Source organism: Centropristis striata, chromosome 3, assembly GCF_030273125.1.
Source record: "Centropristis striata isolate RG_2023a ecotype Rhode Island chromosome 3, C.striata_1.0, whole genome shotgun sequence".
Lineage (NCBI taxonomy): Eukaryota > Metazoa > Chordata > Actinopteri > Perciformes > Serranidae > Centropristis > Centropristis striata.
This window is the reverse complement of record NC_081519.1, coordinates 20,562,148-20,583,959: the sequence shown is the minus strand read 5'-3', so window position 1 is coordinate 20,583,959 and position 21,812 is coordinate 20,562,148. Positions and strand designations below refer to the sequence as shown.

At 40.2% G+C, this 21,812-nt stretch overlaps 1 protein-coding gene across 2 annotated transcripts in view; it reads left to right on the top strand.

The window, feature by feature from the left end:
- Positions 1-2,627: 2,627 nt before the first annotated feature.
- Positions 2,628-21,812, top strand: part of pdzrn3b (PDZ domain containing RING finger 3b) — a 113,819-nt gene continuing 94,634 nt past the window's right edge. The window contains exons 1-3 of one of the 2 annotated variants that reach the window (XM_059330151.1): positions 2,628-3,749; positions 10,524-10,610; positions 12,866-12,973. In XM_059330151.1, the coding sequence (XP_059186134.1) occupies positions 3,036-3,749; positions 10,524-10,610; positions 12,866-12,973 (909 nt within the window). In that variant the 5' untranslated portion in view covers positions 2,628-3,035. The remainder of the gene's footprint in view (positions 3,750-10,523; positions 10,611-12,865; positions 12,974-21,812) is intronic. The other variant, XM_059330152.1, reaches the window with a different exon arrangement.

The following is a 21,812-nucleotide window of genomic DNA, read 5'->3' as shown; positions in this document are numbered from 1 at the left end:
CTTCACATGCTATTTTGACCTGCAGATCTGGGGGGAGCATTTCAGTCCGGTCTGTCCTGAGCCTTCACTCACAGTTTAGGTTGGAGGACTGGGATTAATTCTTATCTCTACTGGGACGTTGTCTGTCTTTTGGGCTGGACCCAATATGGACTCATCTAAGCCCCCTCTGCTGCCACTTCACCCAGCCTCATGGAAAACATTCCTAACCAGACCAGTCCAGGAGATAGCATATCAGTTCCTCCAACATACTGTACCGTAAAAATCCAAAAGCTTCAGTCTCTTATTGCTTCATGCTTGCTCTGACTCCGACACGCTCTATAAAAAAACAACTGCTTATTTATTCTCACTCCATTTTGAGAGCAAACATTTCTCCGACTGAGGCACTCTCACAGTAAACAGCCATACACAGACAGGCAGGTTGTTTGTTCCTGGATTGAAATAATAAATCACAGGCGGCAGGTTGGCCCAGAGGTCGAGAGGCTGGTTGTAGCTGGTGGGCTGCTGGTTTGATTCTACAGCACTGAACACAAGATTCCTAGAATAATACTTCCAAGGCACCCTGAACAAAAGATTTGATATCAGCCTTAAGCTCTGAACTGTGAAATAATGTATGACCATGTACAGCTGATGTGCATCAGCATGAAATAAGTCCAATTACTTTGTGAAAACTGGCTGAAGAAACAGGTGTTAAAGTAAAACACAAGCCCTCTCTTTCATTTCTCATCTGTTCATTTTTTCACATGTTTAAACATCTCTTATCTCTCCAAAGGTTGTAAAAAAAAAAAAATCAAGCCATGATCTAAAGATTGCTTGCTATGAAAAGTATGTAATCGCACAGTGAGTGTGAAACAGACTGTATATACACAGTACAAAGACCTTTGACGTGACTGCACAGGGAGTTTTTCTTCCACTCCATCTAAGACAACCCATAACATCAGTGTAGGATTACCTGGAAGCTCAGACTCTCTCTGTCACACTTTGTCCATGAAGTCTTTGATAAGCCCTTGTTTTTAGTTCTGGATAATGCACATATGGAAAGGTTCTATTGAGCATGGCATTGCATAAAACTGGATTTCCGAAAAGAGGAGGCAACCGGTAGGAATGGGTATCTAATCAAGGCAGGGTCAGAACCAGCCGAGGCTGCCTGAGCGGCCGAGGCTATTCTTTTTCTTACTGAGCACATCCAAGTGAGCCCACTGCAGTTTAATTTACAATTCAAATGCATTCAGCACTATAGGGCCTCCCCTGCTGCGATTGAAAATGCACTCAATTGTCAGAGTGATAAAACCGTGTAAAACCATGCTTTCTTTACACAAGCAGTGTGGCGAGAGGTGTGTTCAAACAAGACTCACAAGAAATTTTCATTTCACATTGTGATCCTGGCTGTTTTTTTCCTCCAAATTTTACCTGATCTCCTCCAAAGTGTGTTGCAACTTGAAAGTCTTGCTTGTGGTTGCACTGGTAGTGTCTTTCCAAAATGCTTGTTTTAACAAGTGTTGCATGCATGAACTCTCACCCTCCATGTTGTAAATATCTAACTGTCATGTCACCTTGTCTTATATTTACGTAGTGTAATTTGTCATTAATTATTTGCTTAAAAATAATTAGGTGGATAATGTAGTTAGAGGGCTCCATGTTAGGTTTTATTTGCATCATCAAATTATACGGTTACCTCTACACACTGCATAGGCTGCATCCAAATACCAGGCTCTGGATGAAAACAAATACAGGCCTCCTATAGGTCAAGTGAATATTCTCTCACACTTCTCTAAAAATGTTCATGTTTTGAACCAAGAAATAACAACCATAGTGTGTTTAGTTATATGGTAAACTAAGCTACCTATATAATTTCCCCCTGTGGATTAATAAAGTATGTATGTCTATATGTCTATTCAGATTATTAACTTAAGTAAATGGAGCAATAACACACTGTTGCAAGAATAAGTCCTGCATTCAAACCCTTAAATTAAAGTACACAAGTATTAGTATAAAAATATACTTAGTGCACCCAAAATAAAAGTTCTCAGCATGCAAATTAGCCGGTTTCAAAATCATATATATTATATTTCTGGTCCATAATTATTGATATTTTAGGTGTTTTCACTTTAGTGTTGCAGCTAGCAAAGGTTTATTTTCATATATGCAGGCACTGGCAGCTTTAGAATTATTATTAAGTATGATATATCATAATACATTAGTTGTTTTAAATTGTTTGCATGTTTTTAGTCTACAAATGCAAAGTAACAAGTAATGTTAGTCATCAAATAAACAAAGTGGAGGAAAAAAAACAATATAAAAGTGAAAAGTGGAAATACTCCTACTACTACTTGTAAAGTACAAGTATTTAAAAATCTTCCTTAAGTACAGTACCTGAGTAAATGTACTTAATGTACTTACATTCCATATCTGAAATTAAAAAGAAAAATATGCCAAAGTCTCAACCTCAAATGCGCAGGTAATAGAGTAGTTACGGTTGAAAACTCCTCCACACTTTTGCCCCTAGAAATGTTGCCTTCACTGACGGTCTGAATAATCACTTTTACCGATTTAGGTGACGTTAACAGCGAGTGAGAGAGTTTGATTCGGTATTTTTTGGGACAGATCATGTCTGTAGAGTTTTCAATAGGGAATAATATTTTTGGCATATTGTAGAATAGACTGCTACTGTAGCTTTACATTTATATTTAGACTATGGTGTCTAACTTTACGGGATCACAGCTTTTAACAATAACTAATTATATCCAGATGTTGTTGTTTTTTAATTTAGCATTTCTACAAAGTTGTTTCGACCTTAAAAGTTAAGAAAAGCAATGATAATTTAGGTTTTGAAAACTTTTCAAACTTTAAAGTAAAGCCGTACGAGGCGTACCTGAACGCACCAAAAGTCTCGGTCAATTAGTAGAGTTTAGACAGAGAGGAGAGCTTGTAGTCGGTCTGTGAGCGCTCCACCAATGACCAGCTAAAACGCCCCACTGCTCCGACTCAGTTCTGCGGGGGTGGGGAGTCAACAAGTTTGGATTTGGACTTTGAAAACCATGGGATTCGAGCTGGACCGCTTTAAGGGGACCGTGGACCCGGATTTCAAATGCAACTTGTGCAATAAAGTCCTGGAGGACCCGCTGACGACTCCGTGCGGTCACGTCTTCTGCTCGGGCTGCGTGCTGCCCTGGGTCGTCCAGCAGAGCAGCTGCCCCGTCAAATGTCAGCGGATCTCCACCAAAGAGCTGAACCACGTCCTGCCTCTGAAAAACCTCATCCTGAAGCTGGAGATCAAATGTGACAACCACGCGAGGGGCTGCGATGCGGTGGTGAAGCTGCAGCATCTGGCCGAGCACGCCGAGATGTGCGACTACTCCCCGGCGAAGTGCAGGAATAAAGGATGCAACGAGGTGCTCAACCTCGGGGACATGGATGCTCATATGCGGGAGACGTGCGACTACAGAGCGGTGGGGATATGCGAGAGCGGCTGCGGGTTGATGCTCACTCATAAAGAGCAGAAATTAAACAGCCACTGCTGCCTGAGAGCCCTGAAGGCTCACAACAGCGCTCTGCACTGCAAGATTATCAGCCTGGATAGAGAGTTCAAGAAGCAGACTATTAAAGCCAACAAGAGGGAGAAGTCACTCCTGGCACAACTTTCCGCCGTGCACAGCGAGCTGCAGATGACAGCTCTGAAATATCAGAAGAAATTCACCGAGTACAGCGAGAGGATCGACTCCCTCACCAAAACTGTGGCTTTTTCCTGCAAGGTAAGCACACTTTTTCACTTTCAGGGAGCACAGGCACCTTTTTTCTTCTTGTCTGCAGTTAGTTTCTCCCTGTCACTGAGGGAAAACCTGCATTCTAGTAGTTTAAAATGCACAAAATAGAAAGAAAACAGAAAAAAATTCAGGTACTCAGTACTCAGTTCTGATCGTGTAGACAAATCCAGTGCATTTTTGACCCATCTTTGATATAATGATGTATGCTACAGGGTCAATACTTGTTTGCTTGCTCTCTGGGACTCACTATCTCAGTTTGCTGTAACTCCATGATATTTATTTAACAACACCCCAGAAGAAAATAGAACTTTTTTGGGAGGATTTCTCTTATTGTTCTGCTTGGAACCAAGTTTTCAGGAGTCCCTACAGTGCTCAGAAGTTTGTTTCTTCACTCACTGTCTGCTTTGAGACATGGATGTCAGCTGTGCCTCTGGCCAGCTGGCAGTCAATGGGGGGAGGGCCAAATATTTACTGCAGTTCTGTACACAACAAGAGCCAGGTTCCAGTTATATTGCCTCCTCTCAGCATGCTTGTTTGGAGGCTTGCTGTCAATGGATGTTCGCCCTTTTCCCGAGACAATCATAACGGATTAGAGTCATGGATGGAGCAGAGTAACTGGAACCCAAAGTTGTATGAGTTTTATGGAAGATGGTGAATGTCAGTGTCAACATTGGTGGAGCTGATAGTCTTTTAAAAAACAATGTTTTGTTGATATTGCATGCTGTGATGATGAGGCAGATTTGACTGTAGTCCCTTCCACCTACATTGCTAAAAGTAGAGTCCGACTGATACACTGGTTGGCGGATTTTATTGGTCGATACTGGCTTATCACTGATATCAGTATTGGTGTTAATGTTATCTGATACATGCAGATATGAAAACTTTTTTTTAAATACAGTATATAATGCATGAAAAGATGATTGTTTAATTTAGAAATTGTTTTCACAGTTTGCCCAGCAAAACTCGCTCCCACTTACAACCCTGACTGCAAAAACAGAATGCATCAAATTCAGTATTCAGAGTGCATATTTACAAAAACAAAAGCTTATCAGTTTGAACATAAAATATTCTGTCTTTGTACAGTCTTTCCAATTGAGGATTACTCAATTATCACATTCTGTTTTATTTATGTTTCCAACAACATCTCAAAAGTTTTGGAATGGGGTTGTACAATCCCATGGCAGGCAGCACAGAATGAGATGCAACAAGCAACACTCAGTGCTGTTAACACTATCATGTCATTCAGAACTGGGGATAAACCAGAACAACAGTGGCAATAATCAAGATAAGCCACCATGTTCTGAAAGTTACACTAACAACACTACAACACTAACAAAAAGTAACATTTGCATTTTAGAACATAAAAAATTGTTTAAAATAAGAAAATAAGGAGTGTAATGGTAACATTGCATGTGTACAAGAATATCACTCCCTAAATTCGGCATTTTTTGTTCTAAAAATCCAGTATTGATTGGGCTCCAGATCAAAGATGTAGAATTGTCATTGGTTAATGATGTGTGTGTGTATATATAGTTATAGTTATATAACTGTGTGAGACTTGTATTGAGGAACCAGGCCAGGAGCCCTGGGGTAAGGGTGTTTTATGGGTCAAATTTAGAAACCTAATGCCTCTTGTAATGACCAATTATCAACATCATAAAGGATGCAGGAGTTCATAAGTCAGTTAATGAATTGAATTAGCGTATGGTGGTTGCACTGCTGCTGTGATCAGCAGAGGGGAGTGGTCCCGCTGTAATCAGGCTTAGTTATAAAATCTGTCCTGGAACAAGAGGAGGAGCTTTTGATTGGGGACACACTGTTGCATAAAGTAATGAGGATAAATGGGAACCTTTCTTGGATTTTGTCCTCATTTAATTTTACACCTCTTAACTTCCTATATTTGTCACTGAAGTTTCAATTTATCACACAACTGCACACTGTGTTTAAGTGACACCTTTCAAAGACTTCGCTCCTCTGTCTTCGTCTGTTTTTCTCGGTGGTTTCATTTCTTCGTTATGGGCTCAGTTCCCAGCCAGAATGTGTTCCGGTAGACTGGTAAATTGCGCATCAAAAGCACTGATGCAGTGAAATGGTGAAATCGCTCGTGCTGGTATACAGAAGCTTGCTGGGCCTGTAGCACAGCTGGTTATCAAAGTTCATTTGACAGCGTAATTTCAGTCCTACTGCTGAGACGTATACGTTCAGTGTATTAATTCTGCTAATGTTAACAGAAGCAATAAGGTCCCTTGTTCTGAAACGCCTTGAACACACATGAAAGACGCGGGAAATGTTCTGGAAATCATTCACATAAGAGAAAGAGCAGGTCGGGTGGAGAAGAAACTACTTTTTTTTTTGGATGATGTGGTTTGTTGGAAACGCTCATTCATTGGGTCCATTCAAGCAGAGAGCAGGATTGTTGGGTGGGAGAGCCTCAGTACACACATGGCAATATGAAACAGAGCATAACAAGTGGGATTAGCTGTGGGAGGCGGGCGACTCGCAGACTGCCACTGAAACTCTCTCTGAGCCTAACTTCCTATTTGTGATGTCATTGATCAATTGTTATCAGATTTGGTGACATTTATTGCCTATTAAAGCCCTCTCACAGGGGATATTTGACTTGTCAAAGCAGGAAAAGCTCAGGTAATGACATTTATGGTGGCCCTGTTCCCTTGAAGCCAAGATTCACAATGCTGTGAACCTGGAAAGACTAAATTGAGTGTATCCGTTACTAGCCACAAATCCAAAATTTCCACGCTGAGAAGTGTCTGATGCAGATTTGTTGTGACATATTTTTTCCTCGAATGACTGTCAGAGAGGGAATATAGGCGCGTCATAACGGGTAACCTACTTTAGTTTGTCTTTGCGTCCCCGTCGCTCCTCGGCTTAGGCTTCCTGAGCCAGATGGAGGATTTTAATGTCTTCTTTTAATATCCAGGCAGGGACTGTGAGGGAGATCAGGCTGACCTGGCTGTGTGGAATAACTGACTTGAGTTTCCAATAATAGTCCTCACACTTTTTAAACTTCTTCAGCGAGCCAGCCAGAGTAATAAAACAAAGCAAAAACAAAAAAGGCTCACATCTCCCTCTGGTTCACTTCAGGGGCTGCTAGAATGGCTGTCACACTTTCCATTCAGCCTCAGATGTTTTGAACCGAGCTCCTCTTCAGCTGCTGTGGATGACAGTGTTAGCGCTACTTGATGCGATAAAAAGTGTCTATCAAAATCACGAGACATCAAACAGATTGAGCCTTCATTGAATTTGATTTGGGTAATTATGGGCTCAAACTGATTTTAAAGCATGAATCTGTGAGATCATTTAACAGAATAATGTAGGCCATTAGTTATCTCTAACACATGGGTACCAATTCCATAAAACAAAAATCGTGTCAATAAAAGCTTTCCAGAGTAACTGAAAATGTGAGTTCTGGCAATTTTATTTTGAAGAAACCCTTCAAAGAAAGACACTGATTAGGCTGCTGCTTCCTCGAAAGGGCAACTCTATGGACGTTCTTTTACACGTTTTTGAAATGGAAATTGTCACGCAGCCTTGGGAAAAAGTAGTGATGTATCAGTGTTCCCACTATAGCTGAGCAGTGCTAAGTTTTGAAAAAACAACACCGAATTTATTGCTGTGGAAGCAGCATTAGTTCAGATCCACAAGTCATACAATAACAGAAACAAACTAAACCAACGAATAGGCGATGACATTAGACTGGCCACTTCCATGTTCTGTGAGGCAAAATTGTTGTTTTTGTCAATGGAGTCTGGAGGCTTTGAAGAAGGCAAAGATAATGGCTAAAGTTCCCTGCTGTGAAAGGCTGTGTAACAGCAAGGTAAAGGGGTGAACATATTCTTAATATAGTGTACACTTAAACTGATATAGATCTTTTTAGGTGGCTAAAATGTGTTTTGCTGCACCCTCCATCCACAGCAGTACAAATTGCTTGCATCAAAGCCACCTCAAAGAGCACGGTTGTTGAGTTGTTGGTCCAATGATACCTTGATCTGTTAGTTTGTGATATATTGTGGCTTTTTGTATTGAATCCAAGTTAAAATGGTGCACAGCAGTTTCTTGGCCTCCAAGCATTTTCTCCAAACAAGAAGCATACTGACTGCCAGCCAAAAAAGTTTTCAGGAAGGCTTGAAAAAGTCTTTTGACACAAAAAAAACATGGGATTTGGGGATTTTAATACATGAGCAACACTACTGAGAAGCTATAGATATTATAAAATAATAATAATAATAATAATCTTTAAGCTAATAATACTCATCCTTTTAATAGTAATTCTCTAATTGATTTGATATCGACTATACAACATCCTCCACAATCTAAAATACCCATTACCAGGCCATTGAGATTTTGCTTCATAATCACAGGCCAATAGTTTGTGAATAAATATTTTCCTTTTTCGTTCTACATTACAGTACTTACACTATAATTAGATACACCATGTTAAGAGGCAGACGGAGGGGAAACAGTTTGATGCAGGACAGACTCGGAAAGTGTGACTGGTGCTGAGGTGAAGGCTCGCTGTGAGCGTGCCAAGTCACCAGTTAGCAGCATTTCCCTGCCAGTTTGCTCTTTCTTCAGCAACAGACTGCCCTGTTTCTCTTTCCCCATTAAAGTTAATGTTAAACTTTTGTTTACTTGACATAGCTTCCATGTGTTTCCCCCGAGTGATGTCAGTGTGATCACGTTTTTGTTGGTAAGGATATGTTATTTTTTATCACCTTTTTGTTTGAGTAAAAACACAACCTCCTGAAGAGATTCACTTCATTTCTTAGGGATTAGAGCTTTCCTAAGAGTGTTCACAGATGTGGAAAAAACACTCCTTAATTACTCTGACTTCACTTTAATAGCTCTCACGGACAAAATGTAAAAACACCTTTAAATTCCATCCAATTTGTTTGGAGGCTTGTAACTGATAAAAATACCCTCTACTCTTTTTTTGCTTTCATTTGCCAACTCAGTCTTCAGTTGATACCCAACTGTCTTCTTGTTGACAGAAACGGCTGTAGTCACTTTAATGTGGAAGAATGTGTCGCTAATGCTGCCGTGACACGCTGCAGGAGCGCACATTCCTGAATGGCCTGACATGCACATGATGGTCTTTTTAGAATATACGGCAGTCAGGACACTGTACATGCCAAGCTTTATATTTAGTCTCACTATGTCGCAGCATACTGGAGTGGCAGCTGAAATTATGTTACCTCATAACTCCCCTCTAAGTCCGGCTTGGAAAAAACAGATTAGGAGCTGACTCTGGGAGTTTCCCAGAGGTTTTCATGTCATGTTGCCACTGAGTAAGAGGTCCCGGAGTGTATTCATTTACATAGGACAACAGTTTGTGATAGGGAAGGGCTGTTGGCTGTTTGAACCGGTCATTTCTGTTCTTTCTTCTCAGGCCTACAGTTTAAAACAAGTTGCTTTGTGCCAAGCGTAATCACAAATGTATTTTGTTAGTTGAACCAGATAAATTAATAGTTTCTTGTCGTTGAGGTCCTTCCAGAGATCTTTCTTCAAAACCAGCCCACCACGTGTTAATATAGCTGCCTATTAAATAGACTGATAACGGCCTACTGACCTACCAGCAGGTGGAGCAGGCCCCTTGCCCGCTCTTATGGGGTGATTACCGCTGATAACGGTCATTCAGTGGTCTGATACATTTGAACATTTGAAACAGGTGGTATCAGTACAAAACACATGGCATCATAGCTTCAGTGACAGAGAAAGTTATGATGCCACTTATATGATTTTTGGTTGTGTCGTTTTTTCTATTTATGTATTTTAAATGCATTTTATTTGCTTATACTTCAGCAGTTTTACAACAAACTCTCTTGAATTTCAAAATTACCAGAACAAAAAGAAAGTCTTTCACTGCTAATTGGCGTACATTATTTTTTCTCAAAATGAAGTCCTATGGTGGTCCACCGAAAGCAGAGGAACTTTACCTCCCTAGCGTCAAAATTCGTCTAACCATCCCTAATGATACAAATGACAGCTCAGCACTGTAGCTGCTTAAGCTAACGTTAACTACACAGACTTAACTGTTTCATAGCCCTGAGTTGTGGAAGTTAGATATTTAGATATTTTTGGGTGATAAGATGAGATACTGAAAAGTTCAAGTCTGTCCCCCAGCATTAAACTCGACAACTACAGTGCTAACATTACCCGTTAGCTACCTAGCTAGAATGTTTATTTTGAGCCAGACTCCCCACTTTTTGTGGTGTGAGTGATGTTATCTTTTGATGAAACCATCTTTGGCTTAACGTTAATAGCACAGGCATGCAGAGAGCGTATTAACTATGGAACAATCAATAGCAAGTTTGATCTCTTTTTTTGTTTCAACACAATGAACACCATTTAGCTAGAGCTTAGTCGAGTATGCCAGCAACATGCCTGCTGTGAGTAAAACTTTTTTTTCTTTTTTCTTACACCTCAGAAGATGCTGTTAACTATGTAACATAATTTAGCTCTTGGGAATCAAAAGTTGCACTATTTCAAACTGAAATTTTTTAAATAAAAAAAAAAAAATTGTTCAGCCCTGACCCATAACATATGGGTTATTTGACCCATAAACCTGGATTTAAGCACCTCTATTCTCTTCTCATAACTTGTTGGTTGTTTTTTGTCTGCATTGTTCTTCCTCTTTAAGTACCCAGTTGAATCATTCTGTCGCTCACCTGAAGTTAATTATGGATTATTATAACCTCCTGCCTCTCTTTGTTCACGTGTCTCTCTGTCTCTGTCTGTCTGTAGGAGGGTGAGACTAAAAGCGTGACGGTTATCCTTCTTCGTGAGGGCGGATCTCTGGGTTTTAACATCATAGGAGGAAGGCCATGCGCGGTAGGTTGAAAGCTGAGCATGTTAGAGGTTTCATCTCCCCCCGGTGATCAGCCAAGTGTCATATGGCAACCCAGGAATGAATCGCACATACTTGAAGCACCACAGGCTTTCTCTGTACTGATTGACACAGCTTAGACAGTCATGCATGTGTTCTCTAGTCTGTGGATGGATGGACCGCATCTATCAAGTTTTATTGTGTTTATATATTGGTCTGGTTTAGTGGATTTGGCATTACAGATTAAAAAAACTATAATTACTTTTATGAGAGTTAAATCTGGGATTATGGCTTCACCGCAGTTGTTTTGTCTCTAATTGAGGGGATTTTGGTGGTGAGGTAAACACAGAGGAGAGGAAAGGGTCTTTTATCCCAGCCCGAACCTTTTCACAGCCACTATGTTTTCTGCCTCGAGGCTCAGAAAGTCATTAATGATGCCACACGCTCTGCTGAGTGAGGGGTTGAAAATGTCTCAACAGTGGTTACAACTTTATCTTCCATACATGGAGCTTTTTTCTGCAGCGGAGATCCTATTGAAATGGCGTACCCCGTATCTGTTTCACCGAGACTGTACTCAAGTGTTTCAGAGCTGTTTTTTTCCACTGCTACAGTGACGCACTTTTCTGTAGCGACATAGATTATCATAGTAAAACTTTTTATAGCCAGGAACTATAAAAAGATCTACACATAAAAAGCTGTATTTTTTTCACCGGAGTCCACGGTCTTGTAGATTTGCAACCTGTCTCGCTCTTGTGACAGAACCATGTATCAAACCCAACCATAAGAGAGCAGAGATAATACTTGGCTTTCCCTGCTAGCCTCAAATCAGCAGTCTTTGTAAGAAGCTATTCATTAAAATGGAAATAGCTAATATCCCCATAGCCTTTGACACATGTGCTTCATGTGGCTGTTATTCTGGCATGGCTTGGTAAGAGCAATCAGCTGCCAGGTTTTGTGGTCTCCAGAAGGGCTAGTTTGTCTACAACTGTGAAGATAGGGTTAGTTGTAAGGCAAAGTAAGCTTGTCAAAAATAAATGGCAAAGCATTGCTGCGTTAACACTGTACATGATGTCTATGAAAGCGGAAGCAGAGCAGAAATAATTAATTAGAGTTAGCGCTGTGACTTCTGAGGTTTCTTTAAGTATCCCATTAAATTGCAGTTGTGTTGCAGAGCTCAGCAGGAGCGTTGAATGCATTTCATGTGGTTTTAAAGAGAGTGCTAAGGGAGATGTTAGCAGTCTTAACTTTGACTCTACTGTATTAGATGTAGACTACTATGTGTTCATACAACATGCCCACTAGGCCACATGCCCTTCTTTAGCCTGTAAAAAAGGGGTTGCAACAGTATGAGATTTTCACAGTACAATAAGTCTCTTCAAAAATATCACAGATTCACAGTGTCATGGTATTAAGTATGACACAATTCTTGTAATTATTAGTTACCATGACCTTTAAAGAGATGGGAACAGAAGAGTTTTTTTGGTTGAACATTATCATAATTAAAACTTGATACCATTCTTTTTTTATAACACTACTGGGAAAACTCTGAAATTAACCATCAAGTCCACACTCAAGGCTAGGGTTAAAGGGTTGGCTTATCCAAATTACAATATTTTTTTCATTCACCTTTACTGTTATCTACAGCCTTCCACATATTTTTGGTTTTATGTTCCCAGATTTTGAGATATCTTCCTCTGATTTGCTGTTTCCTGTATCAAAACTACTGAAGGTTAATTCTGTGGAATAAGTTGGTAAATTATCTCTGCAAGGACTATTCACTGCTATTCACTCAGCATTTTTCAATTTTTTTGAGCTGTATAAATTTAATTTAGTTCACCTCCATTTTATTGGGGTGTCAGAAGAAGTTTCAGAGTTGGATAACTCAAATCCTCAATGCAAAAAACTGAACAGAATGCGATGATTTTTATGCTATCTTATGCTTCGTTACGTATTTGATGCCTTACATAGTGTCCCAACTTCTTTGGAGTCACGGTTGCATTTGGGTGAACTAAACCTTTAGCATTAGAAACTCAGACTCAAACGTATTCAGCTGATGTGAGCAATCTGCACAATGTTTCCACAGTTTGAAAAGTATCATCCCAAGTTTTATTGGGTTATTTATTGAACACTTTCTTTTGTTTAGATGTCAGCACTAAATTTGAAGGATCTTGTCAAAAATGTGAATGCCACTATTCTCCTTAACAATCAGAGCACTGTGGTTTCATTACTGTCCAATCCATAACTGCAATTTATTCTACAGGACGACAATGACAGCACTTCCAATGAAGGGATCTTTGTATCCAAGATCATCGAGGAAGGTCCGGCGGACCAAGAAGGAGGCCTTCAAATCCACGACAGAATAATAGAGGTATGTGACCTACGCTGTAGTGTTTCATATGGAGGTTGATGTACTGTAGATGGGGAAGTTGGATTATGTGACAGCTGCTGTCTGCCCTATAAAGATGACGACAGGGAGAAAGCACTCAATATTTATGTTCCTGTGACTTTTGAAAATAAAACACCGGCTGCAAGCAGCAAAAGTGACACATCGAATGAACATTTATATTTTAGGCTTTTATTTCGGCTGAAGAAAGTAAATCCTGCAGACAGTAAACGTTTCAACATATACTTCTACCAATCGACACTCAGGCGAAGGCTTTGTTAAGTGGCGCATCACTGCAGATAGAGCGATAAACCTGAGGCGAGGCTGTCTGTCTTTGGTTTTACTGAGTGAGAAAGAGCCCTGTGTTTGCTTCCTAGCTGACAAATCCCTCATGACAGAGCTGCCGTGTAGCATCCTCCTCTCTCCTTTAAACAGAATCTCGTGTGGAAAGGCCAGCTCACCCTGAGGTCAACTTGAGGGATGCGTTGAAAAACTCAACATCACAAAGGTTGCTTTTATAGAACAGTTGTCAAGCAGAGTCTTACACAATGGCTGCATTCAACGGAGATGTTTATGTAAATTACAAGTGTGTATTACCGCGCGCCGCAAGATGACAAATATGGTTTGTCGCAGGCTTTATTGTCAAACCTCAGTGAAATTGCCCCGGAGCATTTTGACCGGCACGTTGCTCACAGAGATGTTTGTGGAAAGTGTTTACAAGAAAAGAAGACTCAGACATCTGGACTGCGTTGATCACTCTATCCTGTCATTTGTGTGGTAAATACAAAAACGCCACAAGTCCTCTGGCACAAGCCTCACGCTATGGCTCTCGAATGTTGTGGCTGTGAGTTTGGTAACACCATAACTAAGATGTGACATGTTATTTACCAAATGTTGTTGTTGGATTTTTCATACGTTTGAAGCTTTTAATGAGGTTTTCGAAGCCCTGAATGTCTTGTCATATTTCATGATGTCAGCACCCCAAAAACACAAATTAAAAAATCCTCAAACAAATCCATTAAATTTGAATGATTAAACATTGCATTCAATAAATAGTTTTTAATGAATGTAACTCGTCAGCTTTTTTCACGGCAGGGAAAATAATTTATTTTTAAAGGCTAAGAAGGCAGAATATTTTGATATGTTCAAACATGTTGTCAATTTTGGAAATAATCACAGTATTAAATTTAGATTTTCAGACTTATGTGTTGGTTCACGGGAGACAGAACTGAACTCACTGAGGCAGAATGAACTGTGCAGCATTGAAATGTTGATTTAGAATTTGAATGTCAGCGTAATGAAGCTTCGAAGCTGCAAACTCAGTTTGGATTCCAAAAAAGTTAGGACGTTGTCTAAAATGAAAACGAAACAGAATGCTAATCCTTTGTGACTATATTCAATTGAAAACCCTAGAAAGACCATATGTTTTAGGTTCAAACTGATGAACTTTTGAATTTGATGCATTTTATACAGCGTTTCAACTTTTTGGAAACAGGATTACATTTGGTAATCAGTTATAGTCTCTTCCAGAAACGCTATCAAGTGTCTCAAAGCTCTCTGCAACTTGACAACGAACGGAAGGTTTCGATGACGACTCGATGCGACTTGAGGCCAACAGGAGACTCTAAGTGGGCCACAAGCTGATGAGCAAAGAGAGATTAGCTCATATGTCACATGGACGTGTATGAGTGGAACTAAAGTATCTTTGCAGGCATCTGCAGTGTCTGTTTTTACGAGCTTGTGTACATGTGTTTGCCTGGGCGTGTGTGAAGGTTGGGGAATCATGTTAATGGGCCAGATGTTGCAGTATATGGTTACTTGAGAAGATATCTTGTGTAGGATTTCGTGTTGAGATAGCCATTCACCCTTTATTGGCTTTTATAAAAAAAGAGAGTACAGATTTTGCTTTAGGATATTGCTGCACTTGTGTCTTGTTTTTGAGGTATTGTGGGAGAAGTCACGAAATCTCTCCAATAGGAAGAACACATGAGCAGAAAGTACGTGGAGAGCCTTAGGAGGTAGCAAAGCACCCTATTAAGTGACCTTTTCTTTTCAAGAGGTGAGGGATTAGTAGACAAAAAGCAACAAAATAAATCATTCACCCATTGAAAATTGAAATGTATAGACAGTTCAGAGTTGTTGTTCCACATTGGTGCTTTTCATCAGATGGGAAACCCGATAGTGGAGGTGGTTCATATTTCCAAGACTCCCTCTTTGTTAGCTGGTTAAAGCAAAAAGTTCCATGTCATGGTTTTTCAGGCCACAATAAGAAATGCAACGTCATAACGACATGTTTGCAATTGTGTGGGTTGCATCTTTAACCTCGGGTGATTGTTGGGTCTGTGAACTTTGGTTTGCAGCGGTGAATCAAAGGAATTTAATCCCAAACGCCCAAAGGCAGTTTCATGTTCATGTTTTGAACTTGTGGGTTGAAACCAACAGCTCGTAACTCCGACCTATTTAGCATCCTGTGTGGGGTGCAGCGCGTTAGAGAAGCGTTAAGCCCTTGAATCTGGTTTCTCATCACACCTCTCAGTGTGATGAGGCAACACTTCTTCAGGCAAAGCTGTATGGCATCAGTGGCTTTCAGACATATCTATGGAAATAGTCTTAGAACAAGTTTGATGATCATTGCAGGGAGGATATTTTCAAAGTACTTATAAAACCATAGGTGCTTTTAGAATGGCTACAATTTGTGAAAATCAAACAAGATGTGAGGCTTTCTATTGTAATGCTGAAGGAAGCTAAGAAATCATTTTATCATCCACTCTGGCCTAAAGTTCCTGGAACCTAAGGTGATGTCTTTGAGTTGCTTTTGAAGACCTATTGTTGCTTTATAAATTAGCTTTTGTCAGACTTACAGTCCATAAACCATGGATATTCAGGTCACCGTGATAAAAAAGAGCAAGTCCTGAGAAGCTGGAGCAGCAATATGTGTGAGATATTTACTTGACGACTGAACTTCAGAAGAGAATTCAGCACTTTTTTGATAATCAATTCATCAAAGAAACAATTAATGGAGTATTTTCTTGGGTGCTAGTTGTAAGAGTAAAAGTCAGAATGCTTGATGTGGAATCTAAAACATCCTGCTTCATTCAGCTCTTGGGATTGGGCGATATGGTCCAATTGGCCACCGTCAGTCCAACAGCCGTTGATAGCCGATATGCACATGCTGGTGTGATGATGCCTTTGTAGCTTCAGCTGAGAAATTTCACAAGCTTTGTTTTTTAGTCTTTTCCTTATTTAAGAGAGAAATACAACCTTCTGAATTCAAGTTTCACTCTTTTACCTAACTAAGGGGAACTTAGTTGCCGTTTTCACTGTAAAACGAAATTTATTGAAACTGGACAGAAACTAAATAAAACTTCAACTGTTCCATCAACTCTGGTTTGGTCAAAAATAAACAAGTCAATATATTCGTCCATTTGCCCAACACCAGTTTATAGTTTTCCTTATCTTAAAGCTGCTGCACTTACTGATATTTTTTTGGAAACTTGGGTTTCTGACCAGATGATAAATTTAACTTCACTATTCACTCTTTTTTTTACCTCAATTTTGATTGACTAGCTTGCTAGATGGGCCACTATGTTTATTATTTGTTGACTGTTAGTTGGTTGCTTGTTGAGGTTTGGCAGGTAGGAATCAGTGGGTTATTCAAATGTGTTTTTGGTGAAACAAAGTTGACGAGAGCACAGTTGGGAAAACCAAAACCATGAGCTAAAAGAGGCCAAAACGCTCCATTGAGCTGAAGTAAACTGCAGAGTTGGGTGATAACTCTCGGGGGTTCATCACTACGAGCGACTTCATTCAGTCACACAGTCATTGGATCCACTTTCAATGTAAAAATATTGATGAGTGCAGCTTTAAAGATGAAATTCACAAACTGCTAATGTTTCATTTTTAGCATCACTGCCCTCGTTTTCCATTACAGTGGAAAGGGAATGTTTTTCTATAGCACATGAAATCTGGCTTACAAGCCTTCAGAGGCAATAATTTTGACAGCCATTCACAAGGCATAGCATCACCCCGCTGTGAGGATCAACCGCTCTGTAAAAGAACAATCATATTACATGGAGCAGTGAAAAGCGCGTTCACCTGAGGAGGCAGAAGAACCACAGCCGTGGAGCTGCTTTCTCTTCCTGCAGCAGAGGTGTTAGTTCCAGTAAGTCTATATGGATGTAACATGTACATGATGATCCACGGCTCGTCCTTCTATAACAGGCTCTTAGCGGGGGAGTGTGATAGCAGATGGCTGTCCTCTAACTGAGCTACAGGCTGGTATGAATCAGCACATGAATGCCTCCTTGTTCGACCGGACATTTTTCTCATAAAAACCTCGAGCTGTGTTTGCTTTCGCTCGCCCCTCCGCAAGCTGAAAAATCTTAGCACTCTGGTCAGGAGTTGGCCAGGATTTCATGAATAAGTTCTGAGGGGCTCTGCTTTTCAGATAACTGATTGATTGTGTACTTTTTAGAAAATCTTAACATATTTACCATTTCACTTCACATGAAGCAATGCTGAAACTCCTCGTTTCTGAGTTTTTCTCCTTACAAAAATGACCTTCCACTTTCCCCAAGCCTCTTTGCTTGTGCAACATGACTAAGCCAATGTCACAATCCCAGAATGACCGTGTCTGAGCTCTCAGAGTGAAGGGGATGTGTTCTGTGTGGGCTTCTGAGTGTGAAAATAGGAAGAGAATGGAGACGCCTGGGCTGCTGTTGTAAATGTCGCCTTGTAAATCCTCAGCAAACATTCTTAGGTCGCAGAGGGCGAACAGCAACAACTACTTTAAAATAAACTGACATTGGGAGAAGCCACTTCTAATATGGAGGACGAGGCTGCGTGTGTTTCAAGGAATGTGACCCTGCTAAAACAATGTTTGTATTAAAGGGAACACCAGATATAATTTTAAGTGAAAAGGCTAAAATTCAAGAGATTGAACCTTTTCATTCGATCCAACAAGGTATAAAATAGCAGGCATGTTCGTGCTGGCACAGTTTTGTAATGCATGATGCAAGTTAGATTAGCTGGCTGTTCATTTAACCTGTTTGAGATGCATTATGTGTTTTTGTGTGATTAGCTCAAGAAGTAGGAGGATTGTGGTGGAAAAATGCCAGGGGTCACAATCAAGCATGTCTGAAATGCAAAATAGACTGCTCTTAGTATGTATTATGTATATATATGTGTATAAAACTGAGCCTTCATCCTGATACTTTGTAACTCACTACACGCAGATCACCTTTATTGTGTTTGACACAACCTATTCCCATGACCATATTGCTACAGCTTATACTAATTATCAAAGAATCGATGAGCTTTTGGCCCTTTGGCTCAAATTAACTCCATTGTAGGTGTTTAAAACTTGAGGAAGAAATGAGTTTATCCCATTTGATGTTGATGGTTTTTGTGTTTTTTTGGGGTTTTTTTTGCTGGATGTTGACTGTTGTGATTGTGCTGTGTGGTGGCAAGTAAATTCTGAAAAAAGAAGAAGAAAAAAAAAGAAAAACTTTAAGTTAGTTAGTTCTTTTTTTATTCTGATATATTTTTATATTGGGCTCATTGTATTTTGTTGAGCTGGATTGTTTGTATTGAACCAAAAAAAAAATGATGAAAAAGTGAGCAAAAATAATGAATTTTATCCTAAGCTGCCACAGGTAATTTTACATCCATATTTAAAATATGGAACTGTGACACCCCTAAAAGGCATCTGCACTTTCTTACTTGTCACTAGTCGTATGAGTTGCGAGGCTACCCACAGTGAGCCACTAAACACCTCAAACCTCCCCACAGTTACTTAAGTGTCAAGTCACCAGGCCAGACACGGCTCAAAACGCAGCCAGATAGCACTTAGCAGTGACTGACAGAAATGTGAAGTGAGCTGTGTTGGAGGTGGCTCAGAGGTATGCATGTCAATGAGCCTTTATCCCTTTTTGGTGTCAGGGCCGCCATGTAAAGCAAAGTTATACATCAACAATTTTGGGAGAAATTGGAAGCAAAGCGTTGCAAATTAGCTGCGTCACTTTTTCCGTTAGACACTCCAGATATTATTCAGATCCCTGGAAGACTGATGAGAAAAGCTTAGTTTCATTATAGCGTGATTCAGTAATGTTCTCTTTGTATTTTATGGCACGTTGTACAACTTTGATCTAAGTGTAATTTATACTTTGAGTGTGTGTAAGCTCTGAAGGAAATTGTATAGTTAATGAGACCACTGATTTTTGTTGATGATGTAACAGAAAAGTGGTAAATAAAATGTACAGCAACATTGACCACTACTATTCCTTTTCTCATTTTGTAACTATTTAAAAAGGGTATCATTTTATATCATTGTGGAGCTTTGCATAGTGCATTGATTCGCTCAGCCCCTCCTTAGTTGATAGACTAAATTATAGCAATTGACTTTACATTATATCGATCCAGACATTAAAAAACAAACAAATAATTGTAATACTTTAGCATTTTTTTCCCCCATGCTCCTAGTCTTTAGCATGTCACCAGTCCTCCTGGAGAAAAGCTGTCAGATTACAGCTAAAATGTGTCCGCTGTCACTAATAAATTGTCACAGCACATGGCATCCCAAAGCAGGACATGTGCCAAAAGTTACCCAGGCGTTATTTCTGACCCGGAGGGCTATGAGGAACAGACATAGAAGTTATTTCCCTAAGGGGGATCACATGTTGTTTGGCATTCTTAGGCAAGAAGCAGGCCTTTGTCAGGCTCTTTATTGGATTTTGTCCCCTGTGCAGGCAGTGTGTTTATTCCCCAGATGGGCAAGCTGAATGTGGCACCGCTCTGTTTCTCCTGTCTGGCCCTTAGACAGGATGAATCCACCCCAGGCTAAGCAGGCCAATCCTAGCATTGAGCCACATTCCTGTGCCCCGTGGTCCAGCTGAGGCAGGAGCAGGACATTAAATCAAATCTAACTTTAAAGAGTCCATAATCAGCTTCTGGTGGTAGCCGCTGCCCTATGCAGAGCTGGTTTTAAGAAGTGAGGACAAGCACACCTTTGTTTTCCACTGCTCTATATGGGGAGGGGGTAAAACATTTTTAAGATGTGGAGTCGTCTCAGTCTAGAGATGGTGTGAGGTGAGCTTATGCCTCGTTGCTGCCAGAAGGCTGCTTTTGTCTCCGTCCCTTTAACACACACTTGTGTCTTGAAAGGGAGGCCGGCACTTGATGATTTTTGTGGAGACATACAGTCTGGGCCTACTGTAAATGTGTTTGCTCTGCTCCAACACAGTCTCGCCCCGGCTCCTTGTTCATTGGAGCTTGTGGGTTAATTTATGGCTCCTAAAAGGTTTAAAGGGAGCAGAAATGGACAGGTGTAATTAAGGCTAATTTTCCTGCCAATCAATCACTGCTCTTGTGCAAATGGATCAGTAACAATCGTCTCAGGTTGCTCTGCCAGCTGCTTCTCATGTTAGCCTGACCCTCAAGCACAGACTGCCCACCGACTCCTAATTAACTACCCTCAATTAAACCCTAATAGGCTGATTAACAGACCCTTAGTTGTGCTGTAATGGCCCGTCGTTTCCTCCCAGTGCCCCTCTGAAATGCATCCTGACTGCAGCATGTTAATCACCGCCCACTGCCTCTCTCTCTCTCTCTCTCTCTCTCTCTCTCTCTCTCTCTCTCTCTCTCTCTCTCTCTCTCTCTCTCTCTCTCTCTCTCTCTCTCTCTCTCTCTCTCTCTCTCTCTCTCAGCACACTTGACACAAGTGTGTTTCCATCTGGTTGAATTCCCAAGACAATAAGTTTGAAGCATTTTGAGATAAATAGATTGACAGAAAGACAATCATAGTAAAGACGGTCATTTACAGTTTCCTCTGACCAATTTAAGATTTAAATGACATTTCCTGACATCAATATATATATATATATATATATATATATATATATATATATATGTATGTATGTATGTATATACATACAGTAACCCAGTCAAGCCACAGGTTGTTGTTGCTTACGTAATTCTTGAGCTTGGAAACCGCATTTAGCAAAATGATGTCACCTCAACTTTTTAAAGCACTTTAAACTCTTCTTTTCCATGTTGGCTATAATGTTGGCCAGCTTTAAAAGCTTCAGAACAGCTCCTAAATGGACCTTGAGGTGAGATTGTTTTGTCAGTTAACATGTGTTCAGACCAAACACACTCATAAAGTACAACTGATTGCTACAATCTGCTTACAAAGACATTTGTTTAGAACTTACCATGTAGTTCTATGACTTCACTTTCTTTGCATAATACAGATATCTTTCACATAAAAAAGGATTAAATAAGGAGAATCTCAACACTTTCATAACAAAGTATCAAAAGAACTTTTTGCCCAAGTTGAATCTTTTCAGTTGTATTTGTGTCGCCCAGTGGTAACTTGCATTTTTGCATTGACTTTCTATTGGTGTTATAGATTGTGTATATATGGATGCTGATAGACAACAGCTCCCCTCGAAAGTGAAGCCAAAGCATCTAAATCACCCCCTGGTGGCTGGCTGCAGTATAGGTCATTAATCGCACCCCGCCTTAGTGGAAGGGACATGAGCCAAACTAAAACACACTGCTGATAGTGTTCATTTTTATGATAAGTTGAGTTTTAGGCAGTAATTTGATGCCATTAAATGCCATTGCCATTGATGTCATCATCATTGACTGACTCGTGATTGGTTGGTGGAGTGTATGGGCGGGACCTTGATACACCGGCCAATCAACTGCACAGACTCTGGCTCTAAATGGCGCCACCAGCACAAGCCTGTATTTGCGATCTTGGCTTCTTTTTAGTACAGTGGGAGGAAGAGGAGACAAGTTTTCCATCTATATATACAGTTTG